The following is a 23,977-nucleotide window of genomic DNA, read 5'->3' on the forward strand; positions in this document are numbered from 1 at the left end:
AAAATATAAAATATTTGATGTGCTTTCTTATCTGAACTGTGTCCTCTATACATAATACAATTATTTTAATTGCTATTCGTTTTTTGTAGTTTCTGGTAAAAAAATGTTGGACGGCCTGGCCAAACGGCTGGAGTTAGCCGGGGAGTGTTCGACCAAATGTCATAGAGAACCCTGGGCAGTTTTTGACGCCGCCATTTTTTTTTTCAAAATGGCCGACTTTTTTTTTGACGATTTTTCAAGTTTGTCGTAGAGAGCTCAAATTTTGGTCATAGAATCTCCAAGCGGCCGTGATTCGAATGAAATAAAAAAAAATTGAAAAATGCTCAAATGTGGGAAAACTGGCCACTTTTATTTTGTATGGCAACTTTTAAACCGTAAGAGATAGCCGGGGGGTGCTCGACCAAATGTCATACAGGTATCCGAGTATAAAAAAGTTGCATTAAAAAAAATTCAAAATGGCCGACTTTTTTTTTTTGAAAAATTTCAAAATGGTCCTAGCGCGCTGAGATTTGGCACACGGGTGGAAGGTCGCCCCAAAATTAGTATTCAAAAAGAAAATTTTGAAAAATTCAAAATGGCGGCCTTTGAGGGCCAATTGAAATTTGAATGCAGGTTTTTCTTTTAATTTCTATAGCTCCGTAACGGTACAAAAAAGTGAAAAGTGCTCAAACAAATGTTATACAGTCACCCGAGGTCCATCGAATGGCATTAAAAAAAAACAAAATGGCCGACTTTTTTTTTTTAATTTCAAAATGGTCCGAGCGCGCTGAAATTTTGCACACGGGTGGACAGCTGCCCTAAGATTAGTATACAAAAAGAAAATTTTGAAAAATTCAAAATGGCGCCCTTTGAAGGCCAATTGAAATTTGTATGGAGGTCTTTTTTTTTTAATCCCCATAGCTCCGTAACGGTAGGGAAAAGGTTAAAAGTTCTTGAACTAATGTTGTACACTTATCTGAGGTCCATCGAATGGCATTTATAAAATTTCAAAATGGCCGACTTTGAAATTTTTTATTTTTATTTTCGGTCCGAGCGCGTTCAAATTTGGCACGTGGTAAAAACGGGGGCCAAAAATAGAATTGAGAAAAAAAAAATTTGGAAAAGTCAAAAACGGTGGCGAGAGGGGACAAAGTCAAATTTCCCTACCAGTTTGTATGGAGGTTTTTTTTTTAAATCCCCATAGCTCCGTAACGGTATAAAAAAGGTTAAATGTGCTTGAACTAATGTTGTACAATTATCTGAGGTCCATCGAATGGCATTTACAAAATTTCAAAATGGCCGACTTTGAATTTTTTTTTTTTATTTTCTGTCCGAGCGCGTTCAAGTTTGGGACTTGGTAACAACGGGGGCCAAAAATAGAAATGAGAAAAAAAAATTTTTGGAAAAGTCAAAAACGACGGCGAGAGGGGACAAAGTCAAATTTCCCTACCAGCCTGAGGGAGCGTTCTACAGCCCGACGGTCATTGCTCCGGTCCAAGTTCCGAGCTGCGTACAGACAGTGCTCCCAAGCAACTCAAGCAAGAAAATATAAGTAAAGGTGTCTAAAAAGCGGCGCGGCGGGCCGGAGGTCCAACTTCCCTACAAATCTTACAATCCCCACAGTAACTACGCGGAGGGCCGAAGGCCGGAGCGTGTCTGACAGGCTCCCAAGTACGCGAAGGCCGCAGGCCGAGCTGCGTGCAGACTGTGCTCCCAAGAAAACAATAACAAAAAGTATCTAAATAAGCGAAGCGGCGGGCCAAAGGCCCGACGCGGAGCTTCGAAACCCAGCGAAGGCCGAAGGCCGAGCTCCGCGTAGGGCCGAAGGCCCGGAGCGTCCCTGACCGGCTCGCCGGCGGACCGGGAAGTTGGAGTTTAAACACGACCCAATAGTAAAAGTGTCTTAGAGAAGCGAAACGACGGGCCGGAGGCCGCAGGCCGCAGGCCCGTCGTGAGCTTCTCAAGACACTTTTACTATTGGGTCGTGTTTAAGCTCCAACTTACCTACAACTCTCACAAGTAACTACGCGGAGGGCCGAAGGCCGGAGCGTGCCTGAGAGGCTTCCAAGCACGCGAAGGCCGCAGGCCGAGCTGCGGGCAGAGTGCTCCCAAGCACGCGAAGGCCGCAGGCCGAGCTGCGTACCGACTGTGCTCCCAAGCAGAACGATAATCAAAGTGTCTAAAAAGCGACGCGGCGGGCCGAAGGCCCGACGAGGAGCTTCGAAACGAAACCCAGCGAAGGCCGAAGGTCGAGCTCCGCGTAGGGCCGAAGGCCCGGAGCGTCCCTGATCGGCTCTCTGGCGGACCGGCTTAGAGAAGCGAAACGACGGGCCGGAGGCCGCAGGCTGAAGACACTTTTACTATTGGGTCGTGTTTAAGCTCCAACTTCCCTACAACGCCCACTATAACTACGCGGAGGGCCGAAGGCCTGGAGCGTGTCTGACAGGCTCCCAAGCACGCGAGGCCGTAGGCCGAGCTGCGGGCAGAGAGTGCTCCCAAGCACGCAAAGGCTAAAGCAAAAAAGCAAACAAGCAAAGCAATAAATCAAACAAGCAAAGCAAAAAAACATAAAGCAAAGCAAAAAACAATAAAGCAAAGCACAAAAGAACACCGCGGGGCCCTCGGGCCCCGCGCACCTTTAAAAAACTAGTTTTTATTTTTATTTACAACATATCTGTTAAGGGTGCGCAGCTCGCCCACGGTCGTCGAAGTTGCTCGGCAACTTACGTATTTGTATGAAAAGTTGCGTTGCTTCGTGAGCGATCTCTCATCTGCATTTCTTATTAAACAGCGTCCATCAGCGACGCGTCGAATCGCATATGAGAACTCGATTCGACACAGTTCGATTCCGCCTTAAGCCTGGCATCCACTAAGGGCACTAAGAACGGCAACAGAGTCTGAAAGAGACAGTCTGAAAAAATCATAATCTGAAAAAAGATTTGTATGCTGACACTGACAAATCTGTCAGTGTACGTTTGAACTGTCAGTTATGCATACAGTCTTCATTTCATAATCTTAAAAAATCATAATATTATCGCTAGGAGGTAGGGCATAGCGAATGATATTCCGCTTTCTGTGGTAGGGCACACGGATATCGTCTCGCTCGAATCTAGAGCAGAGCCCAACTGGGGAAGTACCTCCGCCTTACAGAAGACCGCAGCCAAATAGCACTAGACCCTACTCATAGTGTTGTGTTCCTGCCGGTGAGTAAGGCTCCCAGAGCTCAACGAGGGTGCGGGGTGCTGACGACGGGAGGACTTAAGGAAATAATTTGTTCCGTCTATTGTCCTTTGAGTCGTTGGCAACCCAAACCCTCCTTTGAACTTGTGCACTCCTTTTTGCTGTGTACTTATACTTAACACAGCAAAGGGGAGTGTACAAGTTTCTAATGGGGTGGCAACGCGCATGTGACACTCTTTGAGTTGCAGGCATCCATAGGTTACGGTAACCACTTTCCATCAGGCGGACCGTATGCTTGTTTGCCACAGACGTAGTATAAAAAAAATGAAATCAGATCGAGTGCAATGAAAATTCAGATTATTCGCAATCTGTCAGATCGATCTGAAAAAAAAAACATAATATTAAAAAATAACACGGAAAGTTGCGAATTGTATGGAAATTTGTGCACTAGATCTGTCATACAAATCCAAATTCAGATTATGAATTTTTCAGACGGTGGACGCCAGCAGGCTTTCGAGACGGTCAATGTTAAGTGTTATGGCTCCTCGATGATTCCGTTCATCCAACTTCAATGTTTAGGATACATTTTTCTAATTTGCCGGCTTTTTTACTGCCGAGATTTGGTTGACCGTCTTTAAACAAAAAAAAATGTTTATAGTGAATTAATACTTTTAATTACTTAACGCTTTTATATCAGAAATGTACAGAACATTGAGAATATTTTGATATCTTTAATTCATGCATTCAGGTTTACCGAGCGGTTTAAGTTCAAAAAATTAGAGACCTTTTCATATTTTTTTTTTTTTTTTATACTACGTCGGTGGCAAACAAGTATACGGCCCGCCTGATGTAAAGCGGTCACCGTAACCTATGGACGCCTGCAACTCAATCAGTGTCACATGCGCGTTGCCACCCCATTAGAAACTTGTACATTCCCTTTTGCTGTGTTAAGTACCTACACAGTAAAAAGGAGTGTACAAGTTCTAAGGAGGGTTCGGGTTGCCGACGACTCAAAGGACAATAAACGGAACAAGTTAGTTCCGTAAGTCCTCCCGTCATCAGCACACCGCACCCTCGTTGAGCTCTGGCAGCCTTACTCACCGACAGGAACACAACACTATGAGTAGTTTCATAATCTCCGAAATTCTCCGATTGTATCTGATCTCCGCCAGAGGCTCAAATTCTCCGCAAATCGGAGAAAAATCTCTGAACTGACAACACTGGTCGTGCTATAATTACGTTACAGTGCTGTCAGCATAACAAAAACTCCTTGACGTTTCGTTTCGATTGACGGAATATGTGAAACCATATAACTCATTTTCAGATTTTACACTCTAGAATGTTAAAAAGTATTTAAAGTGCATATTTTACCATCACATTGTATTTAGTATCGATTCACTTTAAATGTATATTCTTTCTACAACAATTATTAATGACACAAAAATAATTTTTAAAATATATTATGAAATTTTATGTGGATCAAAACGTAACTCAAAATGTAGTGATTATACAGATCTGTCAGTGTCAGTTTGAATTGTCAGTTTGCATACAAATCTTTTCTAAGATTATGCATTTTTATGACTGTCTGTTGCCGGCCTATAAATTCTCTTTGATGTCCTGAGAGGAAAACCTGCCCGACCCGACAACCCAGAACAGAGCGTCCTGGCGCCGTAGAATTAGGATAGCCGACCCTAGCCCTACATGAAGTGGAAAGAATCAAAGAACAAGAAGAAGACTTGTTTCAGTATTGGTAAATTCACCATTCTGGAAAGCTAAAGAAACACCTGTTTGTCCACCAAAGAAAACCTTATGTAAGTATAAACCATATTCTTTCTTTTAGTATGAATTGTTTATATTGCTAAATACCAGGGGCCCGTTTCTCGAAAGACGGGCCACAGGTCTAATAATATAATAATTATTTATTGTTAGTTAATCTACCTTTTCTATTTTGCAGTGGATCCTCCCATCATTTGAAGGAAGCAAGTTATTCTGAGACAGAAGCAAGAGCACATAATTATAAAAGTACAAGTACAGAAGGCTCTGCACTGTCATCAACCTGTCAACGGACTGCATGCAACTTTGAGTTCTATTGTGCAGGGAGACGGTCATCAAACTCTAAGCCAGGACTTGCGGCTGCCGGAATGTATGAAAGAAAAGTTGAGTGAGCCTCCCCTGGCAAGAGTATATTTGTAATAATCAGGTAGAACCATCACAAACAGAAGACTTCAAATTCAGTACCATCATTGTTCAACCACAGGATCTATATAAATTCTAAATATTTTATTAAATATATTTTAGTTTTATTTGTATAAAGGATTGCATCTCTAACATCTCTTTTAAAAGTTCTAAATATACTGACTACTTTATGATTAAATGGCTTTCAATATCATTAAAAGCAACCTTATTTTCAACCTTATTGCACAAGTCGGGGACAGCCAGATCTAAAAAAATAAATATAGGACATTCTTACTCAGACTCACTGAGTCCCATGATAAGCTCAAGAAGGCTTGTGTTGTAGTGTAGGTACTTATATACAACTCTTATACACTTGGAAGACATCCAAGACTCAGGAACAAATATCTGTGCTTATCACACAAATAAATGCCCTTACCAGGATTCAAACCCAGGACTGTGGCTTAGCAGTCTAAGTTACTACCGACACAGTATTATAAAGAGTATTACCGACTAGGCCAGACAGGTTGGTTGTTATTGTTACTTATGAGAATAAGGACATGTCGCAATATAGTTGGCTTTCACCAACAACTTGATAATGCTGTATTTAACCATGAATCTTGTCTCGGTTTTCTCTTTTTCTTTAATTTTTGAATCATAAATAACTTAGTCAATGAGGGACATGTGTTAGAAGGCCTTTATTTGTACATATAAAATATTTAGAAGAGGGAATTAAAGTAAAGTAGTAGTCATATATTATGTTGCCTATCCTAAGGATACCCCAGAGGTGCAGAGCCCCCACAAGATTCTTTCACGCCATTCTGTCTTGAGCAACCATCTGCTGCTGGGTGATGACGAAATATTAGTTGAATACTGGAATAGTATTTATAATACCTAAGAAAATTTCAAATAAATAGTAGTTGAAACAAAATTACTCGAACTAAATTTTCGATGATTTGTTGTCGATGAAAAGTTTATCGGCGAAACAAGGGTACACTATGTGTGCCATGCCTAGGAATACCGCCTTTTCCATCTGACCTATTCATCAGGGTCTACAGAACCTAACTTCAAGTTGGGGAGTAGTACTCCCCAGTCGGACCCTTTTAAACCCATATTTCTGGTAAACTACATGTACAGTACATTTAATTTCCGACGAGGTACAAGAGGTACGTCAGAGGTACATTCCACCATGGTAATCTGAGCACAATAAAGCGAGGTGGTACGGCTGCAGAGTATCACGCCGTGGCTTCGGCTGATGAAAACATCCAGCGAGCCCGATTTCGATCGAACGTCCATGCGCTCAAGGCCACGTCCACGACCTTCGACCGATAGTTTGCACGGTTAAGTGTATATTCATTATCCAGATCCGCGTCCACGGTCGCGCGACGACGGACGTCCGCGTAGTATGTTCCTAGCTTTAATCTCAGAACAGAAAACTATTACAGCTAGGAACATACTACGCGGACGTCCGCCGTCGAGCGACCGCGACCGCGACCGATCAGTGTGCACGGTCTTCGGGACGTGGCTTCGGCTGACCAAAACATCCAGCGAGCCAGATTTCGATCGGACGTCCATGCGCTCAAGGCCACGTCTGCGACCGTCGACCGATAATTTGCACAGTTAAGTGTATATTCATTGTCCAGATCTGCGTCCGCCGTCTAGCCAGACCGCACCTAAAGAATAGGATGAACCAAAAGAGGAGTAGAAAAACAATGTAAAAAAATCTAGCTTAAACATTTACACTGTTTATAATTTACCGTAATGTTATGCCCTTATAAATAGACTCATTGAAAGAGTGCTAATTTTGTGATATCGCAGCAAAATTATCAAACGTATATTTAAAACGGTCAATGACTGTAATGTTGATGTTAAATGTTCAATAAACGTAAATATTACAAATTGGTGCAACATTGAGAAATGAATTCTTTAAAAAAAGCAATTGCTGTGACATTGTATTTATAATTATCTGTAATGTTACAAAAAAAATATACCGGTTATATCAAAAGGTTTTATTGAAGTAAATCTTAATTAGTGATATTGCAGCAACTGCATAAAACCAATATTTCAAGTGGTCAGTTGCAGTAATATTGATTTTGAACATTTGGGAAACTTTAAGTTTATACATTGAAGTAACATTGAAAACTTGATGTTTAAAAGTTAATGTTGCTGTAACGTTGCATATGTAATATAGCTAATACCTTGTTGCAGCAATGTAATAAATGAACATTTAAATAACTTGTAATCAAAACATCCTTGCAATATTATAATATTAGTTTTCATTTGTCATGTTACAATAATATAGCACTACTAATTTTCTGAAAGTTTCAAATTACCAATAAGTTGAATGTTGTTGTCATATTTCTCCGACCTTACATTCTAAACTTACAAATGTGAGGTATGTAAACTTACTGCAAGTTATTGTAAGTTTCATGCTCAGTGGGATGATTACTTGAATATGAATCTAATAGGCAGAGAGCTAGTCCCACAAACATATAAATAATTTAGATACGTGTCTCGCCGCTGTTCATCGGTAGAAATTGAAGTAGCAGACCAGAAAACGTTTAATGTAATATGATATGAGAAACTATCGTATATAAATAGATACAGGCATCTTCTGGGCGAGCTCACTCCATCGTAGGCCACGTCTTTGCATTTGGCTAGTATGTGGCCAAGAGTAAAGCCCATTTGTGTCGCTTAACTTCAAACGGGTACATCCATTTTGCTAAAAGGTTGATTCTTTTTCAGATTATTTTTAATCTTAAAACAGAATGGATTTATTTACCCGAGTTTGAAGTTAAGCGACACATTTATAGTAAAAAAATATATAAATATTACAGGATTTCTTGCACAAATTGACTGAGTCCCTCGGTAAGCTACAGAAGACTTGTGTTGTGGGTACTCAGACAACGATAAACAAATACTTATATGCATAGAAAACATCCATGATTCAGGAACAAATATAAATGTACGTACTCATCACACAAATAAATGCCCTTACCGGGATTCGAACACAGGACCGCGGCTAGGTTACTACCTGCTAGGCCAGTGGCCCATTTCTCAAAACTGAAAGTTACTAGTTACAAGCGGTCTCTCAAGTCTCCTTTCAACTTATCACATTACACATTGGTAACCACTTTTAAATTGTAACTTGTAGCTTCGAGAAATGGGCCCCAGACCGGTCGTCAAGTAGGTTTCGGTGCTACGTAAATTGTTTACCTTTTCCCAACGTCAGCTCTTAGCCTATAAGGTCGATTCGATTCGCCATCCTTGAGTGAATCTAGATCACTCATAACATTACTTCATAATCACGAAGCGGTGTGTTTTTAACACAATGAGGTTTGCTATGGGATCACGTTTGACCTTTGGAATCTTGGAATCCAGTCACTTTCATACATAATTACGTTGGCTATGTGACAATTAGGTACTGGATATCCTGCTATACTCGTATTACAGTATCCGGATATATTATAAATGGGAAAGTGTATGTGGCTATTTGTTTGTCTGTCTGTCACGGTAAAACGGAGCGAGCAATTGACGTGATTATTTAAGTGGAGATAATTGAAAAGATGGAGGCTACTTTTTGTTTCTTTCCAACCCTACTTCTCTAAAATGGGGGGTGGAATTTTGAATGGAGCACTCCGCAATTTTCAAATTTAATGGGAGCGAAGCTGCGATTCATTCCAAACAAAACCTTACTACCTTATTCACACTGTTGTTATTCCTTTTTCAGACGGAGGAGCGAACAGCAGAGGTGGCAGTATGCTGTCCCGGATACAAAATGAAGGATGTATCCTGTGTGTCCATCTGTCCGGCAGGGAGGACCGGCAGCGGATGCTCTGAGGGTAGACCGGGTTTTGTTTACGTTGCCATGGCAACCTACCGGCCTAGTCAAAGTGACAATCGTTGGTGTTATGTACATCGCGATTGAAAACGCACAATCTGATGCTTTGAGAGTAGACCGCCTTTATTTACGTTGCCATGGCAACCTTTTGAGCTGCTAGGGATAACAGAATTGTTTTGCTATTAGTATTTTTTTAAACAAAAGATTACCAGTAATATCATTGAATCGCCTGTTTTCTGCATCTATCAATAGTACATTACATCAGAGGCCGGGAAAATGAGGATTTCCGGCCAAGTGGGTATATACCGGATAGGGATACGAGGCCGGGAATCCGTTTTCACGCCGAGGCATGTATAGTGCTTTTCTCAAACATACAATGAAATAAAAAAAAATGCTCTAAAGGACAATATTTTATAAAAAAAAGTTACTTTGCAGGCCTAGGCCTAAAAAATAATATGAAATCTCTTTACAGTCCTCTCGAGTTGTTGCGCCCAAAAAGCGATACTTCCCAGCCCATTTTAAGGAACGTAAAGACAATATTTCATTGCATGTTTGAGAAAATGTTAATTTCTGATTTATTTTGCTGAGATGTCCTATGTAATGTTTTAACGATATTCTGATAAACAATTAATTAGTTATCGGAAAAATTCATCATCAGAAGTTATCGAAATAGGATGTACTTAACATAACTAATTAACAAATTATCTGAACGTAAAGAAAAGGATGTGCCAGATTCTTATTGTTCGCCCGTCCGGCTTACTTACCTACTTATAGCAATAAGATCGTAACTATGCTTAATTTCAACTTGAAAGTTTATAGCTGTTATTATTATAGCAACATTAAATGTTTCCTTATCATAGACATACAATCAAATAGTAGATTTCATTCATCAATAAATAACTATTAATATTACTAACCACTTACTCTTAAGTTCTTAACCAATAACTTAATCATAGGCTATAAAAATCTAATGTATTTATTAACAGTTGAAACCTCTATTTGTCATCAAAGTCTAATATCCATAATATCTTCATTAACAGCTCAAACCACTAAATTAGTCTCAACTTTATTATAATTTTTCATTACACTATTACAATTACACAAAAAATTGATCGAAAATATAGTATCTGAAGACAATAAGATATTATGGGATGAAGATATTGAAAAAGTATTAATACCGGAATAAATTATAGGTGCATATTCTTTGTTAGTTACAGTCGACGAAAATTATAATCCCGAAATATTTCAGAGTGTCCAAAAAACAAATGGGGACCTAATTGCGTGAACGAATGCAAAAGATGCACAGAACAAGGCACCTGTTCGGCGGTCACAGGAGAATGTCGATGCCAGGGTGGATGGCAAGGTGAGAGGTGGGTTGCCACTAATGTATTTCTAAATTGAATGTCTCAACTCATTGAGAGCCAACATCGTACTTTTGCTGCTGAAGATGCTTAGAATCTTTACATTTCAATCTGCTAAAACATCCCACTTTTGGATAGTTCATTATTATTTCATCTTGTATCGAAATGTTCTTATTCTTATCCTTTATTATTATTACGTTTATATTCCACAAATTAAACTCCATATAACTAATTTGGTACTACTTAGTTTCTCTCGTAGTTTCCCTCTTTATGTCCAATCGGTAAAATCACTAGTTTTATGGTCAGTCACCATTAAATTATTTTCCAGATGTGAAGTGAGACAAACTACTCCTGCAACGATGGAGGAACTATCAGTTACTAAGCCAGTTAATATATCTACCTCAGGACCTGTTCATGAAAGAACTACTATGATTAGCACAACTGGAACAACAACTACAAAAGCACCAATTATTACAACAGTGAGGATTCCAATCACGGCAGCTACAACAACAACAACGTTGCCTACAACTCCTAAACCTACGACAACAAGTACAACAACAACTAGCACAAGTACTACTACTACTTCTACAACTATGAGACCTGTTGCAACGACTTTATTGACAAGCGCCCCAACATCCACAGTAGAAACCACTATACAGTCATCAAAGAGTGCTACTGTAGAAGCTATATCGAATAAAGAGTCAACGAGAACTACTAAACATACAAATTGGAATAACGTGACTTTGACACCTTGGGTTTTATCAACAGATAAATCTGTACCTCCGACAATGATGCCGTTTACCACGGTTAGTCCAATTTTCATTAAAACAACTTTTACTAAAAATGCTGAAACTAGTACAGATTTCATTAAAGGAACGACTGCTAAAATATTACCGTCAAAGACTGAGCATTTAGAATTGCCATCGCAATCGACTAATATATTTGAAATGTCAACAATGAGTTTGAGGACTGCTAAACCTATCTTAATAACAGAGCCCACAGTCAAGGAAGCTACAAGAAGACCAGAAACGACTATCAAAATCTATCCAACAACAATCAAGTTTAAACCAAAAGAAATTTGGATTAAGCCAGCACAAAAAGGTGAATTACTAGTTGAAACAAAAATTAAACTAATTGCGGAACTGCCAAAGCATAAAAATGTTACGAAAAAGGAAACTCTGATAAACACGACCCCGAGAACTATCATGGTTTCAATAATACCAACATCTTTGTCTTACGCCACGTTCAAAAAGATAGCTCTGACCACTGCATCATACTTTACATCTAAAAACGTAACCGGGAAACCAACTGAAATGTTTACAAGGTCGATGTCAACATCAGCACCTATCAAACCATCCAGCACACCGAAACCCTTTCAAAATATCACTAAACACTTTACAGAAGATAAGAATGCCACTAACAGCATGCGCACGACCGCTAAACCTTTAACTATCTTTTCAACTAATCCAACACGGATCTATAAAACTTCCACTAAAACTATGGAGACCACAGAGAAAAAAAGAAACAATACTGTCTCCCAAGCTAAAGATGTTAAAACGACAGCAAAGCCTGATGAAGAGTTTCATATTTTGACAGAACCGGAGCATATAACGGCTGTGATGGACAAGCCAGATCGGTCATCGGTGGACTTGATATCGGTGATCAGTATAGCAGGCGGGGTGATGATGACGGTGATCACCGTGGCGGTGGTGATCGTGATGCTGGAGCGGTGCAGGCGCCCGCGGTATGAGGATAAGATGAACAGCATCAGGATGGAAGTGATGATTGATAATAATGATGGGCCGCCGCCGTATGTGAGGAACATCTTCAATACGCCGTTGCCTGGTAAGTTTTGTTTAATGTTTCGTTAGAATCACCCTGATATAAGTCCCTAACTATCTCGCTAATGGGCTTTTTGCCACTTTCTTAGCTTTGTTGGAGTTTCTTAGAGCGTTTTCAGAATATCCGATCCGATTTCGGATATAGGAAGGATGTCAAAACTTATGTGAAAGCTGGCACCTTTGAATTGAATTGTTTATTTAATAAGCATCTTACATGAACGTAAAAATAAATACAACGTCCCCCAAAACTGTTTACACCAGCGATTGTTAATATGCTTATTTGAGTTCGTTGGTTTACACAGTTTGACTGTGGAATCCACGAGTCTATACGATAGATAATTAGTTGTAACGTTAATACTTATGTATGGATTTACATTTATTATTTTAATATGAGGGATATCAATCATGTAGGTATACAAATTGTACATCCGATATCGGATCAAATAATGTGAAAACGCTTCACATAACAGAAATTTACATACTAGGTAAATTTTCTGTCTGTAGGTGTGCAATGAAGAGTATTTGTATTGTATTTTATTGTATTGTAATTACCTATTAATCACACCAAAACGTGAAACTCATCAAGCCACGCCCATGCCACGTTTACGTGTACCTAACTAGTGTTGACCATTAACATTGAGGGGAAATGCGTGATAATGACACGACTTGAAAATGTCAAGGTCAGACGAATTCAAAATGCATAAAACTTTATTTTTTTTCGCAAAGTAGCTCCACTTTATAGATAAGTAGGTACATAGGTCTTATAGAGAATTATTCACGATGTAAATGCAGGTGACCAGTTAAAACACTGGGGGCCGATTTTTGAATTCTGAATTCGAACGACGTGAGATTCAAAAATCGGCCCCCTGTACCCGCTTGTTAGCAAAATAAAATGTCACACTTAATATCATTTACAAATAATAGTTATTTGTTTTACAAGGGGGGGTAAAGTAGTTGTTTAACCGCACGTGCCATTATTGATACCCGAGCAAGCGAAACATTCCAATATTGAACCGCGAGCGTAGCGAGTGGTTTAAAAAGTGGAAACTTGAGCGTTGCGAAGGGTATCAAGGCACGAATATTAAACAAACTTTGCCGCCGAGTGAAACACAAATTTTTTCACCACACCAATACGGACAAAATACTGACTATAAAACATCAAAATAAATGAAATCCATCAATTTATTCAATATTTATGGGTAAAATGCAATTTTGCTATCTGTTTTCGAATAGCAAAGTAAACCAGTAGCAGAGAATACCAGTTGGTGTGGTGATTTGGTGAAAAATAATTATTAGTTAGATTCGATAAGTACCCAAACGAGGATGATGATTAAACACTGTTGACAACTTATGACGTCAGTGTTTAAAGCATAAGATACACTATTTCGCCGCTCGTTACAACGGCCCATTAGCTCAGTTGGTTAGAGCGTCGTGCTAATAACGCGAAGGTCGCGGGTTCGATCCCCTCATGGGCCATTCTCTTTTTGCATTTTTTTTTTTCAATTAATGATTTATTTTCATACTTTTATTTTTCAGAGCCACCGCGGGCTGAAAAATGCCATTATCAGCCAATCTCAACTTTGGACAGGAACTTGAAACAATTTATGAGGCCAGTGGTTGTTCAAACAATTTCTCCTATGATGTTGGAAAACTTTAGGGGTACGTAAAAAAACATAACATTTAAAATATAACATAACATATAATATAACGAAAATGATTACTATATTTACTAAATTATTACTTTTTACAGGAATTCTAGAATGCCATTACGACCACTTGCCTCGAAGAAGCGTCGAGTATCCAACATTACAGGCGCGTTGTTCAGCAGCGCCATCTCTGAGCGGTTGTGATGAACTACGTCAACAGCGACCTGACTCGCTCGCCGAGTCTACTATAGAAGCGCTCAAATGTGAAGCAAAGCTAGACGTAATTGATAACACCACATCTGAACCTTTGTATGCTGAAATACCATGCTGGAGACCACCATCAGAACACGCAATTGAGGTCGTCAATTTGAACGGAGAAGCTGTAACCGAATTATGACTTAAGAGCTACCAAGCATAGAAGCTAGTTTCACTACTGCCCGTTAGATGGCGCAAAAATAAATACAAGCGTTATCCCAAAGATTTTATTTAAGACGATTTTAAAATAATGATTGATGTTTTATGTGGTTGTTTTGTGAAAATTAAATGCGTGTGTGATTAATAGAGTTTAATAATGTGAAGATAGTTGTTTTTAACTGAACATATTAATCGTAATAAAATGTGCGATATGAAGGAGTTTGTTGTTATTTAAACAATGTTTGCGTGTAATACCTATCAGCTTTATTATTCATTAATTCGGATAGTTAGGACTCGAAACAAATAAATTGCCCGAATAATTGCAGACTAGGTACGCTAACAAAAAATACAAAGTTAGAAGTAGTAGTTCGCGTGAGCATTGTAGATGGCACCACTTGGCGGTGGTACAAAATACAAAATACAAAATCATTTATTCAGCAAATAGGCCACGGGGGCACTTTTACATGTCAACATTACAGAGTATTCATTAAAGTTAAACAAATGAAATTAATAGAAATATTAACTAAAAATATTAATCATAAGCAAAGTAGCTATACACTGATATAGAATTAGAGATGTATAAAGTCTCTAAATGTCATATTATTACTAACTATAATCAATACATAAAGAAAGTGCAAACAGATACAAAGATAAAAGAAATCTATAATACTTCAATAGTTGTAAAAGACTGAATATTACAAGTAAAAATATTATACTTAATCAAATAATCCATGGAGATGTATAGCGTCTCCAAGAGTCAAATTTTATAAAATTAAAATATTTAAAAGTAAAAACCTTTGTCAAATAATAAAAAAAAATACAGAAAATGAACAGCTAAATTACACATTTCAAGAGATGTACAAGTCTCTAGTTGTCAATCATTAAAGAACAAATCAAGTTTACAAATAAGGGCCAATCAAGGTTACAAATTAAGTTTAAAAATATAATCAAAATCTCAGAGATGTATAAGGTCTCTAAGTGTCCAAAAAACTAACATTAACTTAATCAAACGACAACAAGGTCATTAAAGTAAGGAATCTATTTTAAAATAAAATATAATCAAAATATAATCAAAATCTCAGAGATGTATAAAGTCTCTAAGTGTCCAAAAGCTAAAATTAACTAAATTAAACGACAACGTGATGGTCTCTAGTGTCATCCTTAAGACATTACTTACTTAAGTTTAATTCTTACAAGAACCGAATGTAGTGTCTCGCAATCCGCTCAAAAGTAAAGTTAAATAATCTAACAAAACATGTGGCCCAGGTAAGCTTGAACAGACCAGTCTCCACAAACAGCACCCGTTCACGAGTATGACGCGTATCTCAGCCATCGCCTCCCTCAACCTCCATTCGGGAAGGTGGCGATGATATTAAGTAAAAAAAAAAACAAGCAAAATATTTGGGGAAAATATGTAAATACTATCAAAACTACACTGATGATGCCTACCATTTTTTTTTTTTCAAAATGTGTATTGACGTGGTATCATGATTTTAAAATAAAGTAATTATTTCATTTGTTCTTATAGAAAATAAACACGAGCAAAATATTTTTAAATTTCGAACGCACGAATTCGCCGTTCGAATGTCTGTGGAAAATGACGTACCTATGGTAATTTCAAAACTAGTGGTACCTCAGCAATTCCCGTCAACTTTGTACAAAAATTAAGGGAAAAGTTAAATTTGTTTTTATTAATTCCTATTTTGTTACCAAGATTTTGTTGATGAATTGAGATTTTATTAAGTTTTATTTCGTCATTAAGGTTCTCTAGTATCTATATTTTGTTAATTATAACAATTATCCTGTATATATCTTACGAAAGTCGAATTATATCACTAAATGTTGGTAACAAAATAGGATCAATTAAAATTTGCTGACGTGGCATTGTACCTACAAAGTTGACGGGAATTGCTGACCTAATGACCACTCGTTTTCGATTCTGTAAGTTGAATGAATGAATTCAAAAATCGGCCCCCAGGCTGCGAACAGCGCCATCTAGTTTTAAGCCTAAAAGGCCGATACATTTCAGGGTTACGCTTTTTTGTATGGGCTTTGTCAGTCCGGTATGAAATCGTTCTTGATACTACCCATAATTATTTTATTAATGATTAATGAATAATCTTAGTAATTAATAATTATTTATAATTTTATTATAATCAAAGGATACACAGGCAATGTCACAAACGCTTAAGTTCCGTAGTAGTTGTATTTTTTTTGTTATATTCATAAATCATGATAGAGGTGAAACAATGTTGAAAAAGTACCTACTTAGATTAATTGTTGTTAAACTTTTATTACTTATCTATTATTTTTACAACTACTCATAACTAAATTACTATATAAAGTCATTATATCTAGAGGTAGTGTGTCATAATATGTATTACAGTTAGAACAGGGGGTCGATTTTTGAATCTCATGGCGTTCGAATTCAGAAAATTGTCACTGAAAATAGTAGGCAATTTCGGTGACAATTTTCTGAATTCGAACGCCGTGAGATTCAAAAATCGGCCCCCAGTTGAATCTAACTTCAAGAAAAATGTATGGATTTATGGATATATAATGCAAGTTCCATGAAATTTTCATACTCAATACTTATTTAAAACTTTTTGATTGATGAATTCCTCGCTGTCCAGTTATGTAGTTTAAACTTTGTTAGCCACAAACGCCTCTCATAATTATGATCAAGCCACTAACTAACCACAAAATTAAAATTTTGAAAAAAAATAGTTTTTCATGAAACATGGCTAAGAACACTCCCAACTTACTCAGCTTTCAGACAAACAAAAACTAAATCCAAATCGGTACATCCGTTCGGGAGCTACGATGCCACAGGCAGACAGACAGACACGTCAAACTTATAACACTTATTATATAACACCCCGTCGTTTCTGCGTCGGGGGTTAAAAATGAGTTCGAGACACCGCCACTGCCACAGCGATCTTGATCTACGGGACCAGGCATACATGATGCGGTGGTAAGCACTTTATCAGCTCGTAAGTATGTGGTAAGACTGGTACAAGCGCGGATCCAGTTTCGTGCCCAGGGGGGGGGTGGTCGCGTGGTCTATTTGTATGGCCAACTTAAGTTCCAGGGGGGGGGGGGGGGTGACCCCCATGACCCCCCCTGGATCCGCGCATGGACTGGTAAGTAATATGTAGTGTACATGTGGTGGCATTGTGGATAAAGCAGGCAATGGAGTCGTTATTATCTACTAACTTTTTGTGATTGAATGAATAAATTAAAATTATATATGATATTTACAGTAGCGATTAAAAGTATTTTGACAAACGTAAAAACTTCGATATTGCATGTGACACATTAATGATCACAATTTAATTCTTATTAAAGTAATCAATGGCTTAAGACCTCCTGAAGACATGTAAAAACTAATTATTAAGTGTCCCATTTCTGGGTAATGGCAGGTCCTCGTTTGTTCTTCTAGACTCTGGACCGTAGCTTAAATTTTTAGTTCTTTTTTGGACTGTCCTTGACCCTAGTTATATTGAGACATTAAAATATATACTTTTATTAATGAAAAAACTTTGGCACTATTTGAATAAAAATTAAAAAGTGTAATATTTATGTTTTGAATATAAATAAATAAATATTGGGGACACCTTACACAGATCAATTTAGCCCCAAACTAAGCAAAGCTTGTACTATGGGTGCTAAGCGACGATATACATACTTAAATAGATAAATACATACTTGTATACATAGAAAACATCCATGACTCAGGAACAAATATCTGTGCTCATCGCACAAATAGATGCCCTTACTGGGATTCGAACCCAGGACCGTGGCTTAGCAGGCAGGGTCACTACCGACTGAACCAGGCCGGTCGTCGAAAGAAGATATCTCATTTAATCATTATTAATTTAATCATAAATTGTACCTAGGCGACTCCATTGCCCGCTCTGTCCGGAAAGCCACCGTGCACCGCATGTCCGTATGCTAATTATAACCTTATGTAAATTATAGCCTGTCAACCAAATTGTGGCAGTAGCAATGTACCTACACCAAACTAAAGAATGGTAACCCTATGAAACGAACAAAAAGGAGCAATGTACGTCGAATAGCCTACTACTTTTTTAAGCGGCTCGGCCTACAGTATTAAAGCGGGATTCGAAGCCTGGACCATCAACTTAGGTGGCAGGGTCAGGTACCGACTACGCCAGACCGGTCGTTGCATAATAGCCATTCTGTCTGACAAACATTTAGGAAGTGGCGGCCCTTACACGATGCATCTCACCCATTTTTTAGGGTTCCGTAGTCAACTAGGAACCCTTATAGTTTCGCCATGTCTGTCTGTCCGTCCGTCCGTCCGTCCGTCCGTCCGTCCGTCCGTCCGTCCGTCCGTCCGTCCGTCCGTCCGTCCGCGGATAATCTCAGTAACCGTTAGCACTAGAAAGCTGAAATTTGGTACCAATATGTATATCAATCACGCCAACAAAGTGCAAAAATAAAAAATGGAAAAAAATGTTTTATTAGGGTACCCCCCCTACATGTAAAGTGGGGGCTGATATTTTTTTTTCATTCTAACCCCAACTTGTGATATATTGTTGGATAGGTATTTAAAAATGAATAAGGGTTTACTAAGATCGTTTTTTGATAATATTAATATTTTCGGAAATAATCGCTCCTAAAGGAAAAGAAAGTGCGTCCCCCCCCCTCTAACTTTTGAACCATAATTATGTTTAAAAAATATGAAAAAAATCACAAATGTAGAACTTTATAAAGACTTTCTAGGAAAATTGTTTTGAACTTGATAGGTTCAGTAGTTTTTGAGAAAAATACGGAAAACTACGGAACCCTACACTGAGCGTGGCCCGACACGCTCTTGGCCGGTTTTAATGTACCATCATTGCCAATTGTGTGGAACCATATCATATCATGTGAACCATGTCATAAAGTCCCACATTTGGACCTCATTCGACATCGCATCAACAGTCCTTGACCAGAGGACATCCGAATAGGAGATAATACTATATACTAGTAAACACGACTGCATTATCGCGTCGCTTCCATGTGACGACACCGATTCGCCGAATCAGGGTTCTGTGCCGAAACAAACAGGATATAGTGTGCGAAAAATGTGTTCTGAGAATCGTGGAATAAGTTATGATAGAGATTAGGAATCTTTGTATAAAATTGGCTTATAATTAATGCGAAAACCGAAGAAGAGCTGGATGGACTTTGTCAGACATGATATGAAACGAAAGCTAATGATGAGATGACGGGTGATGTGTGGAAGCGGAAGATGTGAGTGACTATGACTTGATGCCATCTTCATAAAATGCCCCGACGTTTTGACAATGGCTCATAAGGGTCAAAGAGGAATCTGACGGACGTGTTCGTCACGAGAATGCTGTTTAGTCAGTAGTTTAAAAATTCTGACCAATACGGAAAAAATAAGAGATCGGACAAATTCTGACCTATACGGAAAAAATAAAAAATATGGCGAAAGGGGAATCTGACGATTGAATTCATCACGAGAATTCCTGTTTAGTCAGCAGTTTAAACATTCTGACTTATACGCAAAAAATTAGAGATCTGACGAAAGAGTAAACTGACGGATGTGCTCTAAATCCAGCTTTGGCAACTAAATGCAGCATTTGGTATGGACACTTGTTTTTACGAAAGCGACTGCCATCTGATCTTCCAACCCTCTGGTAAACTAGGCCCTAATAGTCTTAGTCCTGTTTCTCCCATTATGTTTTCCTTCACCGAAAAGGGACTGATAAATATCAAATGACATTTACATTTAAAAAAACTCAGGTAGTAGCTGGGATTAGAACTCGTGACGTCCAGGTTGAATGTCGGAGGTTCCTACCACAGTACTTCTGGCTACTTTTATAATAAAGGGAAAAGTGATAATTTGTTAGAATTAGAGTTTACAAGACATATTACATCTGAATTGACTTGAATGAATAGAAAAACTTAAAACTTTTAAACCTCAGTTTTGATAATTTGGCCCATATCATAGCTTAATATGTGTTATAATATCAAATATTAATATTAGCGCCATCTAGCCGAGCGTCCCCCAAAAGTGTAACACCATCTAGGCATCATCTTTTTCTATATGGTTCTGAGGTACGTTTTTTTTTCTTAGACTGTAGCTGTCTATACGGAGTTACATGTGTCTTTATCATAACATGATAAATATAACTTTTTTTCTACTCGTCGACTTTAATCTGTCAATTAGGACACCACAGACTAAACTATAAGTGCTGACTTTTCAGTGTTAGATAGTCTTTGACACTTAGTCAACTATAATATTTCATTACAGTTCACTTTTAGTTAACTGTAATAATTTCAAAAATAGAACTTCATACAAGTTCTTTACTAATTTGCGATACCTGGCAAATTTTTCTGCATCTGAAACACGTTTTTTTTTATCTATCGCGTTAGCGACCAATCAGAGACGGTTATTACAAACATATGGTTGCATGCGCGGATCCAGGGGGGGTCATGGGGGTCATGACCCCCCCCTGGAGCCTAAGTTGGCCATACAAATAGACCACGTGACCCCCCCTTGGGGCCCCGGGCCTTTACCACGTGACCCCCCCCTGGGCACGAAGCTGGATCCGCGCCTGTATGGTTGCCGGGTAATTCGATGTTGATACAACGGTGAACGACGCTATTAACATTAATTTTAACTTGAACGATGATATTTTTCGTCCATTGATGATGAAGATGATGACTCATAGAAAAAGTATTGTATACAATAGTGATATAATGAAGCTTTTCACTCTCGTACCGTACTATTAGGCCACTCAGCAAGCTTTGTGGCCTAAACATGGTACTTGACTGAAAAGCTTTGTATTATATCACGATTGTATAAAATACTATAGTGGACTTCTTTAATTGGCTTCCAATGCTTCCATATATATATTAATTGTACTAGAAGATTAATCTACGACTCTACATTCAAGTCAAACACTTAAGTCTAATCGGTGGCGTACCACAAGGTCAGGTATTAGATCACTAACTGTTCCTCTTATGTCATACATACTTTTTTATACTATTTAATAAATTTATATTCAAGCAAACAACATGATTCCCAGAATCAGCAGTCGTTTAAAATACTTTGCGAATTATACAAAAAGTGATGAAAAACAAAAGTATTAAAGTAGCATCACCAGAAATAGATTTTAAGTAAGTTTTCCCGCAGTTAAAGTTCAATTTAGAAATATACCTATACCTGACCATAATCTCCATAAATACCTAAATTACAATTAAAACAATGCAATAAGTAATTTCTGTAAATAGAAAAGCGTTTTTATTAGTAAGTATCTAATTCAGGAAATTTACGTTGTCAAATATGACTTACGTGCGTCTAGAATTGGTATTATGTACCTACCTACACGGAACAGAGTAAAATTTTGTAAGTTACTGTACCGAACCTAGGTAATGATCGAAATCAGAAAGCGCTTTGCTTCTTCTGTTCTTACTTATTTTGATTACTTATATTTATAATTGTATGAATTGTATTATATTACTATTGTATTGTTTGTTGTACCACAACTTGTACCTAATAATACTGTATTGACGTGTACCTGTATGTTACCAATAAAGATTATCTTATCTTATCTTATGCGCACTGCCAAGGAGTGGAATTAAATTCCTTGCCGGAGGCTATATTTCCGAGCTCATATAACCCGGCAACCTTCAAATCAAAAGTGAACAGGCATCTTCTGGGCGAGCTCACTCCATCGTAGGCCACGTCTTTACCTTTGGCTAGTCTGTGGCCAAGAGTAAGCCCATCCATACTAATATTATAAATGGGAAAGTGTGTGTGTCTGTTTGTTTGTCCGTCTTTCACGGCAAAACGGTGATTTTTTAAGTGGAGATAGTTAAAGGGATGGAGAGTGACATAGGCTACTTTTTGTCTCTTTCTAACGCGAGCGAAGCCGCAAGCAAAAGCTAGTTTATAATAAAAAAAGAAAAAAAAACTACTGCTAAATAAATTAAATGATAAATATACGGAACCACACAAACATGATCTAAAACACGCATAAATTATCTGATGAGCAAAATCCTACACCCCGCACAGTGTTCATGCAAACTTCGTCGAGACAAGTATAGTTAAGGTAGGCATTATGTCATACTTATTATCGAGTGTTGATGTCATTACATCTATAAAAACAAGTACGGATATGTTTGAACATTACTAAGTGTGTTCATGTTTTGTGTTAAAGTGCGAATTGTGTGTAAAAAAATAATAAAAATTTAGTGTACGAGGTAAAAAAAATTATCAGTTGTATTAGAGACTAAGTTCTAACTATTTGCTTAATTAAAACATATCAGTAAATGATCTATTCGGGATTCGGGCCTATGTTCAAAATTATTTTTACAGTCTAAATATTTTTCAAAGTTACATACGTTTCAGTCACAGCTTTACCTCCCATGGGAGTTTGGTTACATATAAATACTGCCTGATCTTTGTGGTTAATGGTTATAAAATTTTTACAATTAACATTTAGAATTAATTTATTATATCACTCTTATTCTCCCAAAAAAACAAGATGTGCAACCATTTGTATAATTTTGTTGCAAAGATTATAATTAAAAATAAACGTATTACGATCTAGATGAGAAATTTTTGTTTACAATATTTCTCTAACACGACGATGTCACGTTCTGTGATGTACGGGTCACGGTCTGTGCTGTACGGGTCACGTTCTGTGCTGTACGGGGTCGAAAGATCCCGTAAATTAATTTAATTGCCACCTAATAATTATGTATGAGTAGATAATCTTATTGCCTACTGTTAATTAAAATATTCTCCAAGTAAAAAAATGCAATGAATACAAAATATTCTTATCGACCAGATAAGATTTGTATAATAAGTTACTAAGCAATCCTGGATAATCGGTAGCATGCAGTTATTCGATGATAGGTGATAAGATACCTACACATAATAGCGTGATATTTAAAAAAAAAACCGGCCAAGTGCGAGTCGGGCTCGCGCACAAAGGGTTCCGTAGCAGCAAATATAATAAACTTATTATGTCAATTATCTCAAAAACTATAAGAGATACTTTGATCAAACCAAAAATCGTTGAAAGAGTTAATTAGCATGCATCACCTGTATTTTTTTTAGAATTTTATACCCCGTAGTTATAAAAATAGAGGGGGGGGACATACTTTTTACGACTTTGAGAGCTGATATCTCAAAAACCGTTCACTTTAAGAAAAATGTTTTTTAGAAAACTTTATATCATTTTAAAAGACCTTTCCATTGATACCCCACACGGGTATGTACATCGAAAAAAAAATTTTCATCCCTCAGTTACATGTATGGGGGGCCCCACCCCCAATTCTTTTTTTTACTATTTAGTGTCATAATTTTGTAGCGGTTCATACAACACATATTCCCATCAAATTTCATCACTGTAGTACTTATAGTTTCCGAGTAAATCGGCTGTGACAGACGGACAGACGGACAGACGGACAGACGGACAGACGGACATGACGAAACTATAAGGGTTCCGTTTTTGCCATTTTGGCTACGGAACCCTAAAAACGGATAACAACCAC

At 37.9% G+C, this 23,977-nt stretch overlaps 1 protein-coding gene and 1 non-coding gene across 2 annotated transcripts in view; both read left to right on the forward strand.

Annotated features, from left to right (window-relative positions):
• The window catches only part of LOC125242024 (cell wall integrity and stress response component 3-like), a 47,865-nt gene extending 33,215 nt beyond the window's left edge, over window positions 1-14,650 (forward strand). The window contains exons 4-9 of the mRNA XM_048150728.1: window positions 9,062-9,173; window positions 10,422-10,542; window positions 10,862-11,634; window positions 12,130-12,378; window positions 13,911-14,033; window positions 14,125-14,650. Of these exons, the coding sequence (XP_048006685.1) occupies window positions 9,062-9,173; window positions 10,422-10,542; window positions 10,862-11,634; window positions 12,130-12,378; window positions 13,911-14,033; window positions 14,125-14,417 (1,671 nt within the window). The 3' untranslated portion in view covers window positions 14,418-14,650. The remainder of the gene's footprint in view (window positions 1-9,061; window positions 9,174-10,421; window positions 10,543-10,861; window positions 11,635-12,129; window positions 12,379-13,910; window positions 14,034-14,124) is intronic.
• Trnai-aau lies at window positions 13,777-13,850 on the forward strand. The gene has a single exon. It is a non-coding gene; the product is annotated as a tRNA-Ile (tRNA).
• Window positions 14,651-23,977: the final 9,327 nt, after the last annotated feature.

The sequence above is a fragment of the Leguminivora glycinivorella genome, unplaced genomic scaffold (assembly GCF_023078275.1).
Source record: "Leguminivora glycinivorella isolate SPB_JAAS2020 unplaced genomic scaffold, LegGlyc_1.1 Scaffold3, whole genome shotgun sequence".
Classification (NCBI taxonomy): Eukaryota; Metazoa; Arthropoda; class Insecta; order Lepidoptera; family Tortricidae; genus Leguminivora; species Leguminivora glycinivorella.